Source organism: Salmo salar, chromosome ssa10 (genome assembly GCF_905237065.1).
Source record: "Salmo salar chromosome ssa10, Ssal_v3.1, whole genome shotgun sequence".
Lineage (NCBI taxonomy): Eukaryota > Metazoa > Chordata > Actinopteri > Salmoniformes > Salmonidae > Salmo > Salmo salar.
The window spans coordinates 55,821,265-55,836,860 of record NC_059451.1 but is presented as its reverse complement, the minus strand read 5'-3'; the positions used below and the strand labels follow the sequence as shown (position 1 = coordinate 55,836,860).

Here is a 15,596-nt window from a genome sequence, read left to right as displayed (position 1 = left end):
ATGACAAGTAGGTTGTGTGTGTGTGTGTAATTATCTAGTGGGGTTGAAAATAGCAGCAGCGGAACTTAAGACAAACACCTTTCTCTCAACATAACTCTTACAGTGCTTTCAGAAAGTACTGAAACCCCTTGACTTTTTCCACATTTTGTTACATTAAAGCCTTATTCTAAAACAGAATAAATAAATTTAAAAAATCCTCAGAAATCTACACACAACACTCCACAATGACAAAGCGAAAACAGGTTTAGACATTTTAGAAAATGTATTAGATATAAATCAGAAATACCTTATTTACAGTAGGGTATATTATTTGTAATACATTTGCAAAAATTTCTATAAACCAGTTTTTACTTTGTCATTATGGGGTAGATTGTTGAGGGGGGAAAAAAACGATTCAATCCATTTTAGAATAAGGCTGTAACGTAACAAAAATGTGGAAAAAGTGAAGGGGTCTGAATAGTTTTCGAAAGCACTGTATATCACCTCAGTACTGGCACAGCTGCCTGAGGGAGAGAACCATGCCAAGGAACTGACACACACACACCCCTAACTCATTCAAGAGTGCATAACTGGACCTCACACACACACACACAGGCAGATGAAGGTACTCAACACACACACAGCGCCCAAAAACAGAACAAATACTGATAGTAGGGCTGTGCCAGTCCTGGGGTTATGGGTTATGGTTATTTGTCAGGCAAAATGTCAACGGTCACCATTATAACTGTTCAAATAGCAAAAATGAAGGACGTTAACTTTTTTTTGCCACTTGTCCTTTATATGCCAGATGTGTTACTCATTGTATGATGCAAGGGAACCATTTTACAAAAAGCATCTCTATATTTTTTACCATAGAGAATCAGGAGAGAATCAAATGAGGGCTACACTGCCTATTGGTGTCTTTTAGTTTATTCAACACTGCCCCTTTAAGGCTCTCCTGGAGGATGATTGGTCACCCTTGGTAGCCTATAAAATATTACGACATCACAATTACAACTAAATACTTTGTCTTTATAAAATAATTCCCTCCAGGGCGTCCCAATGATAAAATAAATAAATAATAATGTCGATGTGACAACAGATCCAAAAGTCATACAACTGCACGTAAAAAATTAAATAAAAAGTGTAAAAATCAATGAGGCAACAGATCAGACCGTTTAGATACATCAACTAGCACGGGCTGCTAATATGACTAGGATTACCATCAACTAGCACGGGCTGCTAATATGACTAGGATTACCATCAACTAGCACGGGCTGCTAATATGACTAGGATTATCATCAACTAGCACGGGCTGCTAATATGACTAGGATTATCACCACAGACACAGACGGTGTTCCAGCATCACCACAGACACAGACGGTGTGCCAGCATCACCACAGAGTGCCAGCATCGCCACAGACGGTGTGCCAGCATCGCCACAGACGGTGTTCCAGCATCGCCACAGACGGTGTTCCAGCATCGCCACAGACGGTGTTCCAGCATCGCCACAGACGGTGTTCCAGCATCGCCACAGACGGTGTTCCAGCATCGCCACAGACACAGACGGTGTTCCAGCGTCGCCACAGACACAGACGGTGTTCCAGCGTCGCCACAGACACAGACGGTGTTCCAGCATCGCCACAGACACAGACGGTGTTCCAGCATCACCACAGACACAGACGGTGTTCCAGCATCACCACAGACACAGATGGTGTTCCAGCATCACCACAGACACAGATGGTGTTCCAGCATCAGAGGGAGCGTATGTTGGAGGGGGGAGATGGAGACGGTTTAACCTGTTGGGTCTAGGGGGAGGCATTTGCACGTCTGGATAAAAAAAATGTACCCGATTTAATCTGGTTACTAATCCTACCCAGTAACTAGAATATGCATATACTTATTATATATGGATAGAAAACACTCTAAAGTTTCTAAAACTGTTTGAATGGTGTCTGTGAGTATAACAGAACTCATTTGGCAGGCAAAACCCTGAGACATTTTCTGACAGGAAGTGGATACCTGATGTGTTGTATTGACTTTAAACCTATCCCATTGAAAAACACAGGGGTTTAGGAATATTTTGGCACTTCCTATTGCTTCCACTAGATGTCACCAGCCTTTACAAAGTGTTTTGAGTCTTCTGGAGGGAGATCTGACCGAACAAGAGCCATGGAACGGTGATGTCCCATTAGACACCTGGCGCGCTACTTCATGTTGGGTACCCTCGTTCCAATACGTTATAAAAGACTATGCATTCGTCCACCTTGAATATTATTCATGTTCTGGTTAAAAAAGGCCCTAATGATTTATGCTATACAACGTTTGACATGTTTGAACGAACGGAAATATATTTTTTCCCCTCGTTCATGACGAGAAGTCCGGCTGGCTTACATCATGTGCTAACGAGACGGAGATTTTTGGACATAAATGATGAGCTTTTTTGAACAAAACTACATTCGTTATGGACCTGTGATACCTGGAAGTGACATCTGATGAAGAGAATCAAAGGTAATGGATTATTTACATAGTATTTTCGATTTTAGATCTCCCCAACATGACGTCTAGTCTGTATCGCAACGCGTATTTTTCTGGGCACAGTGCTCAGATTATTGCAAAGTGTGATTTCCCAGTAAGGTTATTTTTAAATCTGGCAAGTTGATTGCGTTCAAAAGATGTAAATCTATAATTCTTTAAATGACAATATAATATTTTACCAATGTTTTCTAATTTTAATTATTTAATTTGTGACGCTGACTTGACTGCCGGTTATTGGAGGGAAACGATTTCCTCAACATCAATGCCATAGTAAAACGCTGTTTTTGGATATAAATATCAACTTGATAGAACTAAAAATGCATGCATTGTCTAACATAATGTCCTAGGAGTGTCATCTGATGGAGATTGTAAAAGGTTAGTGTATCATTTTAGCTGGTTTTATGGTTTTGGTGACCCTGTCTTTGACTTGACAAAACATTACACACAACTCTTGTAAATGTACTGTCCTAACATACTCTAAATTTATGCTTTCGCCGTAAAACCTTTTTGAAATCGTAAAACGTGGTTAGATTAAGGAGATGTTTATCTTTCAAATGGTGTAACATAGTTGTATTTTTGAAAAATTTGAATTTTGACATTTATTTGGATTCAAATTTGCCGCTCTTGAAATGCACCTGCTGTTGATGGAGTGCACCACGGGTGGCACGCTAGCGTCCCACCTAGCCCCAAGAGGTTAACGTAGAAAAACAATTGTTTATAATAATCATTAATTTAAATTACTGCTATCGTGTATATATTTACCTAAAAATACAATAGAATTAATTTATTTGAACAATTATGACTTATTTTATTCATGGTCTTCACCCATAATCGTCGATTACACGGTTATACAATTACTGTGCCAGCCCTGACTGACCTGACTGACAGGAAGCCCTGACTGACAGGAAGCCCTGACTGACAGGAAGCCCTGACTGACAGGAAGCCCTGACTGACAGGAAGCCCTGACTGACAGGAAGCCCTGACTGACAGGAAGCCCTGACTGACAGGAAGCCCTGACTGACAGGAAGAGGAGTCTTACGTTTGTAGCACATTTTCCTCCTCTTGAAGTTGAGGACTGTGAAGTTGTTAGAGTGGATGGTGAGGTTGAGCTGTACTGTCAGGACCGCCTCTCCGTCTACCTTCCCTGAGCAGAACAGGTCCACTCTGAAAACTACACACACACACACACACACACACACACACACCAGAGAGAGAGAGAGATTGACAGAGAGAGAGCCACACAGCGACAGAGAGCCACACAGCGACAGAGAGCCACACAGCGACAGAGAGCCACACAGCGACAGAGAGCGTGACAGACAGAGAGATTACACTGGGTTCCCCTGTGTTCCTATTAGTTACCGTACTGCAGGCTTTATGAGTTACCGTACTGCAGTTACCGTACTGAGTTACCGTACTGCAGGCTTTATGAGTTACCGTACTGCAGGCTTTATGAGTTACCGTACTGCAGGCTTTATGAGTTACCGTACTGCAGGCTTTATGAGTTACCGTACTGCAGGCTTTATGAGTTACCGTACTGCAGGCTTTATGAGTTACCGTACTGCAGGCTTTATGAGTAACCGTACTGCAGGCTTTATGAGTTACCGTACTGCAGGCTTTATGAGTTACCGTACTGCAGGCTTTATGAGTTACCGTACTGCAGGCTTTATGAGTTACCGTACTGCAGGCTTTATGAGTTACCGTACTGCAGGCTTTATGAGTAACCGTACTGCAGGCTTTATGAGTTACCGTACTGCAGGCTTTATGAGTTACCGTACTGCAGGCTTTATGAGTTACCGTACTGCAGGCTTTATGAGTTACCGTACTGCAGGCTTTATGAGTTACCGTACTGCAGGCTTTATGAGTTACCGTACTGCAGGCTTTATGAGTTACCGTACTGCAGGCTTTATGAGTTACCGTACTGCAGGCTTTATGAGTTACCGTACTGCAGGCTTTATGAGTTACCGTACTGCAGGCTTTATGAGTTACCGTACTGCAGGCTTTATGAGTTACCGTACTGCAGGCTTTATGAGTTACCGTACTGCAGGCTTTATGAGTTACCGTACTGCAGGCTTTATGAGTTACCGTACTGCAGGCTTTATGAGTTACCGTACTGCAGGCTTTATGAGTTACCGTACTGCAGGCTTTATGAGTTACCGTACTGCAGGCTTTATGAGTTACCGTACTGCAGGCTTTATGAGTTACCGTACTGCAGGCTTTATGAGTTACCGTACTGCAGGCTTTATGAGTTACCGTACTGCAGGCTTTATGAGTTACCGTACTGCAGGCTTTATGAGTTACCGTACTGCAGGCTTTATGAGTTACCGTACTGCAGGCTTTATGAGTTACCGTACTGCAGGCTTTATGAGTTACCGTACTGCAGGCTTTATGAGTTACCGTACTGCAGGCTTTATGAGTTACCGTACTGCAGGCTTTATGAGTTACCGTACTGCAGGCTTTATGAGTTACCGTACTGCAGGCTTTATGAGTTACCGTACTGCAGGCTTTATGAGTTACCGTACTGCAGGCTTTATGAGTTACCGTACTGCAGGCTTTATGAGTTACCGTACTGCAGGCTTTATGAGTTACCGTACTGCAGGCTTTATGAGTTACCGTACTGCAGGCTTTATAATATATTTGATTGATTGACTGATCTAGCAACACACACGTTCCAGAAGGACTCAAAATCAATTTTGCGTGGCTCTGAATATTAACACGTACTTTTATAATACAGAAGATAATTATAGTTTTCATAATACCAGCGGAGGATGGGAAGTGATGATTGGTTGACAGACCTGAGGCTGTGCGAGGCACCTCCCCCTGGGTAGAGATGTTGCTCTGTGGTTGGTTCATTGCTGCAGGGTTGTCTACATGGAAACCCATCCTGTATTCAACCTGTAGGAAAGGGGTGGAAAGAAGGATGAGTGAGAGACCGACCGAGTGACCGACCGACCGAGTGACCGACCGACCGACAGAGTTTTCGTGTACCTTATCCTTGGAGCGCCAGGTGAAGTGCAGGCTGTTGGTCTCACTGGGTACAGGCAGGATGAAGGAGAGAGCATAGTGGTTCACCACGTCATCCCTCACATAGTACAGCTCTGCATCTAGACCTGCAACACACACACACACACAGTTAGTGCAACAAACTCCTGAAAGAATGAGAAAACAGGGATGGGCATTTGAAATAATTTCACCATTTGAATAAATCATAAAATAAATATGGGAAATCTGGATAGTGGAAACGTGTTTTTTGTTTTGTTTTTTTAAACTTACAACATATACCCCAGACAAATGTTTACTGCACAGGCTGTAGGAGAGATGGTGTCTACAGCAGGACAGGGATGGACAGGGGCCAGTGGTGTGTTAGACTAGGGAGAGATGGTGTCTACAGCAGGTCAGGGATGGACAGGGGCCGGTGGTGTGTTAGACTAGGGAGAGATGGTGTCTACAGCAGGACAGGGATGGACAGGGGCCGGTGGTGTGTTAGACTAGGGAGAGATGGTGTCTACAGCAGGACAGGGATGGACAGGGGCCGGTGGTGTGTTAGACTAGGGAGAGATGGTGTCTACAGCAGGACAGGGATGGACAGGGGCCAGTGGTGTGTTAGACTAGGGAGAGATGGTGTCTACAGCAGGTCAGGGATGGACAGGGGCCAGTGGTGTGTTAGACTAGGGAGAGATGGTGTCTACAGCAGGACAGGGATGGACAGGGGCCGGTGGTGTGTGAGACTAGGGAGAGATGGTATCTACAGCAGGACAGGGGACAGGGGCCAGTGGTGTGTTAGACTAGGGAGAGATGGTGTCTACAGCAGGTCAGGGTCAGGGCCGGTGGTGTGTTAGACTAGGGAGAGATGGTGTCTACAGCAGGACAGGGATGGACAGGGGCCGGTGGTGTGTGAGACTAGGGAGAGATGGTATCTACAGCAGGACAGGGAGCCGGTGGTGTGTTAGACTAGGGAGAGATGGTGTCTACAGCAGGACAGGGGCCGGTGGTGTGTTAGACTAGGGAGAGATGGTGTCTACAGCAGGACAGGGATGGACAGGGGCCGGTGGTGTGTGAGACTAGGGAGAGATGGTATCTACAGCAGGACAGGGGCCGGTGGTGTGTTAGACTAGGGAGAGATGGTGTCTACAGCAGGACAGGGATGGACAGGGGCCGGTGGTGTGTGAGACTAGGGAGAGATGGTGTCTACAGCAGGACAGGGGCCGGTGGTGTGTTAGACTAGGGAGAGATGGTGTCTACAGCAGGGTGGGGATGGGCTGGTGGTGTGTGACTCGGGAGAGAGAAAAAGTTGCCAGACTCGTGCTAGTTAGACAAACTTCTTATCCATCATTCCATCTGGCAATGCCTTCATTGCATCAAATCTATGTAAATAATCTAGCTGAAACAGCCAGATGTTAGCTATCTAGCTACCAAGGCTAATTGAAGCTATGTTGCCATGCTCCTTGTCCTGATCTACAACAACTCCGCTCAGATTAAACAGCCTACCGGAGGGTTGTTGGTTGTAGCCTACTCCTTCTCATTTAGCTAACTTAATTTGGACATTTTAATTCATTTTGCATTGATTACAGATCTCCCACGTCCAGCAGTGTTTTATACTGTATATACACTAGATGGCTGACAGGGGGGCGCTGTTTTAAAGCCACCGCGCCTCCATCTTGGTACTCCCCTCCCATTCTAAAAAATATATTTTTGGAAGCTATATTAATATCTACATTTGGTTTACTACATTTATTCTATTACAGAGAACTTCATTCTTTTAAATTAAAATTGTGCTAAACATAAAAAATCTATACAAAAACATTTCCTTGGAGTATACATTTTTTTGAAAGTACTAATGTTACTCTCCCTACTGAAAAATACATAAGTATTCACACCCCCGAGTCAATACTTGTTAGAAATAACCTTTGGTAGTGATTACAGCTGTGAGTCTTTCTGAGTAAATCTAAGAGCTTTGCACACTTGGATTATACAATATTTTCACATTCTTTTCAAATTCTTCAAGCTTTGTCAAGTTGATCCTTGCTAGACAGCCATTTTCCTAACCTGTCATAGATTTTCAAGCCGGTTTAAGTCAAAACTGCAACTACGCGACTCAGTAACAGTCAAAGTCATCTTGGTAAGCAACTCCAGTGTATATTTGGCCTTGTGTTTTAGGTTATTGTCTTTCTGAAAGGTGAATTTGTCTCCCAGTGTCTGTTGGAAAGCAGACAAGCAGGTTTTCCTCTAGGATTTTGCTTGTGCTTAGATCTATTCCGTTTCTTTTGTATCCTAAAGAACTCCCTAGTCCTTACCGATGACAAGCATACTCATAACATGATGCAGCCACCACCACGGTTGGCAATATGAAGAGTGGTAGCCTTCCTCTCCGGCAACTGAGTTGGAAAGGACTCCTGTATGTTTGTAGTGACTGGATTTATCAATACACCATCCAAAGCTGGGTTTACATTAGGAAAATGTAGCGCAGTTCATTTGACCGGCATCATTTTAAAATTTACAGGACATTTGAAAACATTTCCGGACCCATACTCATTTAGTGCGTAACCACGGTGCTCAGAATGAAAGAAATCACATTTAGAATATGGTAATTCATATTAACAGAACATGAAATGTCGAAGATGCAACCATGGAAAGTGCATTTTAGTCCAGGACAAGACTTAATCAGTCTCTAGAAAACCGTCCCTAAATGCCATTGCCACAAAAACAAAGCTAAAACCTCCAGTCAAAATGGCAGCTTCCATCCATCCCAGCCTAGCTGGTAAACTAACACGTTAGCAAATCAAAACACATCAAAACTCAGAGACAACCACTGAAATATGACGCCCATTTCGGTTAGGGAAGGCTTATGTGGGGAATTGCTGAATGCTTTCCAGATCCTGGGGACTGACTAGACCACAAAAACACCTAGCCCACAAAAACATCTAGACCACAAAAACACCTAGATCACAAGCTATCCAGATCCTGAGGACCGACTAGGCCTTGACCACAAGACATCCAGATCCTGAGGAACGACTAGGCCTAGACCACAAGACATCCAGATCCTGAGGAACGACTAGGCCTAGACCACAAGACATCCAGATCCTGAGGAACGACTAGGCCTAGACCACAAGACATCCAGATCCTGAGGACCGACTAGGCCTAGACCACAAGACATCCAGATCCTGAGGACCGACTAGGCCTAGACCACAAGACATCCAGATCCTGAGGAACGACTAGGCCTAGACCACAAGACATCCAGATCCTGAGGAACGACTAGGCCTAGACCACAAGACATCCAGATCCTGAGGAACGACTAGGCCTAGACCACAAGACATCCAGATCCTGAGGAACGACTAGGCCTAGACCACAAGACATCCAGATCCTGAGGACCGACTAGGCCTAGACCACAAGACATCCAGATCCTGAGGACCGACTAGGCCTAGACCACAAGACATCCAGATCCTGAGGACCGACTAGGCCTAGACCACAAGACATCCAGATCCTGAGGAACGACTAGGCCTAGACCACAAGACATCCAGATCCTGAGGAACGACTAGGCCTAGACCACAAGACATCCAGATCCTGAGGAACGACTAGGCCTAGACCACAAGACATCCAGATCCTGAGGAACGACTAGGCCTAGACCACAAGACATCCAGATCCTGAGGAACGACTAGGCCTAGACCACAAGACATCCAGATCCTGAGGAACGACTAGGTCTAGACCACAAGCTATCCAGATCCTGAGAGAGGACGCTTTTCCCCGTGGTTCATTTTCATGCCAGCCAGGCAGGCTATACTCCTGTTGTAAAGAGAAGCAATGTGCTTAACATTAGGAAAGTTGAGAAATAAATATAGTAGGCCTAGCCTATTGAAAGCTGATGGGTTCCTCCTCTTTTAATAGAGGGCATCACTCTGTTTTCTCACGCAAGCTCAAAGGCTCTCATGAAGTGTTTGATTAGATTTTCGATTACATTTGTATTGATGTCAGAGTGATTAGAGGGACAATAGAGTGCTGAGTACCAGGCAGTTAGCAAGTTTGGTAGGCCACTAATGACCATCAGCAGCATCAGGGCTTGGAGAAGCCTAGTTACCGTGACTAAACGGTCATGTGGAATTTGCCTGCCTTCATGACTCGTGACCACCGGTGTGACGGTAATGCGATCACCACAACAGCCCTAGACCCAGGTCTAAATCAGTCCATGATTAGAGGGGAACAATGACAAACCGCAGTGGAACGGGCTCCCAGGTCCAGAGTTCAGTTTGAGGACCCTATTTAGTACACTACCTCTGAACTACCTCCCACCGGGCCCTGTGAACAACTTCCCACCGGGCCCTGGTCTAAAGTAGTGCACTACACAGTGAATAGGGTTCCATTTGGGATATATAGTACAATACCTCCGTAGGTTAAAGGTGATATATAGTACAATACCTCCATAGGTTACAGGTGATATATAGTACAATACCTCCATAAGTTAAAGGTGATATATATAGTACAATACCTCCATAAGTTAAAGGTGATATATATAGTACAATACCTCCATAGGTTAGAGGTGATATATATAGCACAATACCTCCATAGTTTAAAGGTGATTCCTAAATGTACGAGCTAAGACACAGCTGGTTTTAAAAACACTTCCTAAATGTACGAGTTAAAACACAGCTGGTTTTTAAAAACACTTCCTAAATGTACGAGCTAAGACACAGCTGGTTTTTAAAAACACTTCCTAAATGTACGAGCTAAGACACAGCTGGTTTTAAAAACACTTCCTAAATGTACGAGCTAAGACACGGCTGGTTTTAAAAACACTTCCTAAATGTACGAGCTAAGACACGGCTGGTTAGCCCATTTCAGGAGGGTTTCTGGAGATGGTGTTACATACTGGCATTAGCGTGTAGGCTGGCTGTGTGTGTGTGTGTTTGTAATGAAATCCCCCTGCACGCCCTGGGGCAGCCCTATCAGCCCTGTGGGCCCCCGTCTGACAGGGGACAGGAGCAGCACAGCGGAGCCTGTTTATCAGTCTCTTTAATATTCAAAGAGAAGAGGAATGTGCCCAATACCCCAGGGCTTTCCTGCCCCAATACCCCAGGGCTTTCCTGCCCCAATACCCCAGGGCTTTCCTGCCCCAATACCCCAGGGCAAGCCAAAATCTCAGAGCTCAGTGTTCTCTCTCTCTCCCCCACCCCACGCTTAGAGCCCCCAAAAGGCTAGGGCCGGCTCTGACTACATCTGTGGGTATGGATGTGGGTACATAGACCTGCGAGGGGAAAAACAATTCCCTGGTAATGGGAGAATTCCCCAGAGTAATGTGTGGATCTCTCCTTCTTGCAAAACAACAGCTTTACATTCCTCAGGTTCCACCTCTGTCTGTCAGTCACTGCCTTATCTGGGTCTTACCGACGTCACCCCCATACATGTAGACTGTCTCCCTCTGTGGGTTGGGAACTTGATAGGGCTGTTCTAAGGTAAGGTACATGTCTGTCCCTTTCTGTGGTACCACAGTATAAACAGGGCAGCTGCCCACGCAGCCAGCTACCACAGTATAAACAGGGCAGCTGCCCACGCAGCCAGCTACCACAGTATAAACAGGGCAGCTGCCCACGCAGCCAGCTACCACAGTATAAACAGGGCAGCTGCCCACGCAGCCAGCTACCACAGTATAAACAGGGCAGCTGCCTACGCAGCCAGCTACCACAGTATAAACAGGCGGGTTCCTACGTAGCGATCTACCACAGTATAAACAGGACAGCTGCCTACGCAGACAGAAAAGAGCAACCAGCCATCAGGAGGGATAACTCTGGTCCTAAAGCCCTGAGTAAACACAAGGTGCACATCCCAAATGGAACCCTGTTCCCATATAGTGCACTACTTTTGACTGATCAGAGCCCTGGGCACTATATAGGGACTAGGGTGGGTCCCGGTCTATAGTAGTGTACTATATAGGGAATAGGGTGCCATAGGGTCCTGGTCTAAAGTAGTGCACTATATAGGGAATAGGGTGCCATTTGGGACATGGACCACCATGTTGGCTGGGTAAAGAGAGGAGCTGTGGATCATGTTGCAGCCCATAGAGCAGGAGGACAAAAGGTAGCTAGCAGGGGTGGGTGGTGGAAGCCAGGTAGCAGGATGACGCAGCCCAGCACAGCCCAGCCAGGTAGGTAGGTAGAACAAAGACTTTCCTGTATAACAACGGGGCCTTCGGTAATAACTGTACCTCCCAGAATCTCTTTCTAAAGCAGAGCCTCCATCCATGAGAGCACAGGAGATAAACACCGACTCCCCGTTTGGCCTCTCCAGACAAATCATCTGTGCAGGCTCAGCAGTGTAACAGGGCTAAAGCTATGTGACAGTGAGGCGAGGTAAACAAATGCAAATGTCTGGATTGCACTTTCTCCAGCTTTCAAGGTAAGGAAACAAAGTCATTTAAATGATTTGGGTGAACGAGGCTACCCCAGCACTACTCTACCCTACCCTTACCCCCTTCCTGGTATAACTCCCCTTACCCCCTTCCTGGTATAACTCCCCTTACCCCCCTTCCTGGTATAACTCCCCTTACCCCCTTCCTGGTATAACTCCCCTTACCCCCTTCCTGGTATAACTCCCCTTACCCCCTTCCTGGTATAACTCCCCTTACCCCCTTCCTGGTATAACTCCCGTTACCCTGCTTCAAACTATCAACTGGAAACCCTAAACAACACCCATGCTGCTTTGTTCCCCCATCGCCTCTCCTCTCATCCTCCTCTTTTCCTCCCCTCCACATGTCTGCTGTAGAGACAAGAAAGAGAATTAGAAAATTAGTTTCAGTCATGGAAATAAAAGTGCTGAAAACATGTTGGTTCAGTATTTAAAAAGATGGAGAACAAAAGTATAGGTTTAGAAATACTGGAGTTTTAGTGTGGGTAAAGCCTACTAGTGTAAGCTAAAGCTACCTAGCAAAGAAAATACAGTTGAAGTCGAAGGTTTACATACACTTACGTTGGAGTCATTAAAACTCGTTTTTCAACCACTCCACAAATTTCTTGATAACAAACTATAGTTTTGGCAAGTCGGTTAGGACATCTACTTTGTGCATGACACAAGTAATTTTTTCAACAATTGTTTGCAGACAGATTATTTCACTTATAAATCACTGTATCACAATTCCAGTGGGTCAGAAGTTTACATACACTAAGTTGACTGTGCCTTTAAACAGCTTGGAAAATTCCAGAAAATGATGTCATGGCTTTAGAAGCTTCTGATAGGCTAATTGACATCATTTGAGTCAATTGGAGGAGTACCTGTGGATGTGTTTCAAGGCCTACCTTCAAACTCAGTGCCTCTTTGCTTGACATCATGGGAAAACCAAAAGAAATCAGCCAAGACCTCAGAAAGAAATAATGGTATACAAGTCTGGTTCATCCTTGGGAGAAATTTCCAAAACGCCTGAAGGTACCACGTTCATCTGTACAAACAATAGTACGCAAGTATAAACACCATGGGACCACGCAGCCGTCATACCGCTCAGGAAGGAGGCGCATTCTGTCTCCTAGAGATGAACGTACTTTGGTGCGAAAAGTGCAAATCAATCCATGAACAACAGCCAAGGACCTTGTGAAGATGCTGGAGGAAACGGGTACAAAAGTATCTATATCACAGTAAAACGAGTCCTATATCGACAACCTGAAAGGCCGCTCAGCAAGGAAGAAGCCACTGCTCCAAAACCGCCATAAAAAAGCCGGACTACGGTTTGCAGCTGCACATGGGGACAAAGAAATGTCCTCTGGTCTGATGAAACAAAAATAGAACTGTTTGGCCATAATGACCATTGTTATGTTTGGAGGAAAAAGGGAGGCTTGCAAGCCAAAGAACACCATTCCAACCGTGAAGCACGGGGGTGGCTGCATCATGTTGTGGGGGTGCTTTGCTGCAGGAGGGACTGGTGCACTTCACAAAATAGATGGCATCATGAGGCAGGAAAATTATGTGGATATATTGAAGCAAAATCAAGACAACAGTCAGGAAATTAAAGCTTGATCGCAAATGGGTCTTCCAAATGGACAATGACCCCAAGCATTCTTCCAAAGTGGTAGAAAAATGGCTTAAGGACAACAAAGGCAAGGTATTGGAGTAGCCATCACAAAGCCCTGACCTCAATCCTATAGAACATTTGTGGGCAGAACTGAAAAAGCGTGTGCGAGCAAGGAGGCCTAAAAACCTGACTCAGTTACATCAGCTCTGTCAGGAGGAATGGGCCAAAATTCACCCAACTTATTGTGGGAAGCTTGTGGAAGGAAGCTTCCCACAAACATTTGACCCAGGTTAAAGAATTTAAAAAGGCAATGCTACCAAATACTAATTGAGTGTTTGTAAACTTCTGACCCACTGGGAATGTGATGAAAGAAATAAAAGCTGAAATAAATAATTCTCTACTATTATTCTGACATTTCACATTCTTAAAATAAAGTGGTGATCCTAACTGACCTAAGACAGGGAATTTTTACTAGGATTAAATGTCAGGAATTGAACTGAAACTCCTGAAAAAGGGAGTTTAAATGTATTTGGCTAAGGTGTATGTAAACTTCCGAAATACAAATAAATTGATACAAGACAAAAGTAGCATCGTCCCCCCTCCCAACAATTGGACAGATCAGACAAATCAACACTGGTTTCCTTTTTTTCTGTTGTGGAGCTATGGTGTGAACTGAACACTGATCAGTGTCTGTGAGAAACATATTTTGTACTAAATTAAATTGTACTGAGCTGAAAACACAGGACAGGTGAAAGCAATATAGTGAACACCTAGTCCCAGTGTCCAGGTCTCTCTCACATCAACATAGTGGACACCTAGTCCCAGTGTCCAGGTCTCTCTCACATCAACATTGTGGATGGCTACAGAGAAAATAAGTACAGAGAAACATTAGAAATATTCAGATGCGTCCTTGGACTGGAACTTGTTATAAGCGGAGCATGAAGTGCTGAATTGTAGCCTAGATATTTACAACCACAACTAACTGGGCGAAGGCGTTTGTCGGTCATCAAGTGAGCCGTTTAAGAAGAAGTTGTTATGGCTCTTGGTTGAACCTTTGAGGAATGTTTGGTTCACACTTGGCTGAGAATGTACAATAGTGATACTGGTACAGAGTAAAAGTTGGGTCTATCTGGTGTTTTGTGAAAATAAAGGAGCAGTTGGGGGTGTTTGGGGTAGACCATCTTGTAAACATTGGGGGTGTTTGGGGTAGACCATCTTGTAAACATTGGGGGTGTTTGGGGTAGACCATCTTGTAAACATTGGGGGTGTTTGGGGTAGACCATCTTGTAAACATTGGGGGTGTTTGGACCTCATTAACATACCAACCTTAGAAATAAATTACACCTCTTCTAAAACTTCTGAATAAGACCCCCCCCCTCCACACAGATGGTCTTCGGTATAAGAGAACCCCCCCCATCAGTCCTAATACCAACCAGGGGAGTGAGAGATTAGCGCTAGTGATCAGAGGCTGGGACCAGAGGCTGGGGGTCAGAGGCTGGGACCAGAGGCTGGGGGTCAGAGGCGGTAAAACACTTTCAGATGGGACTCCACTTCCAGGTTAAGTTCACAGAGCTGCTGCCTGAGGTGGTGGTGGGGCATGGGAGAGCAGGTCAGTGTTCATTTGATTTGGAATTTGATTTGAAGGGGCTCTATGGTGAAACATCAAGCCAGAACAGGCTGGTATTATGGGAATTTAGAAACCACACGCCAATCTGCAGGTCACACACACACACACCGATCTGCAGGTCACACACACACACACACCGATCTGCAGGTCACACACACACACACACACACCGATCTGCAGGTCACACACACACACACACACACCGATCTGCAGGTCACACACACACACACACACACCGATCTGCAGGTCACACACACACACCGATCTGCAGGTCACACACACACACCGATCTGCAGGTCACACACACACACACCGATCTGCAGGTCACACACACACACACCGATCTGCAGGTCACACACACACACACACACCGATCTGCAGGTCACACACACACACACACACCGATCTGCAGGTCACACACACACACACACACCGATCTGCAGGTCACACACACACACACACACCGAT

At 45.2% G+C, this 15,596-nt stretch overlaps 1 protein-coding gene across 4 annotated transcripts in view; it reads right to left on the bottom strand.

Annotated features, from left to right (window-relative positions):
• Positions 1 to 15,596, bottom strand: part of LOC106560633 (tyrosine-protein kinase RYK) — a 113,510-nt gene that overhangs the window by 78,594 nt on the left and 19,320 nt on the right. For 2 of the 4 annotated variants that reach the window (XM_045687966.1, XM_045687969.1), the window contains exons 2-4: positions 5,503 to 5,624; positions 5,274 to 5,409; positions 3,557 to 3,688 (exon numbers count right to left, since the gene is read on the bottom strand). In XM_045687966.1, the coding sequence (XP_045543922.1) occupies positions 3,557 to 3,688; positions 5,274 to 5,409; positions 5,503 to 5,624 (390 nt within the window). The remainder of the gene's footprint in view (positions 1 to 3,556; positions 3,689 to 5,273; positions 5,410 to 5,502; positions 5,625 to 15,596) is intronic. The other 2 variants (XM_045687967.1, XM_045687970.1) reach the window with 1 other exon arrangement.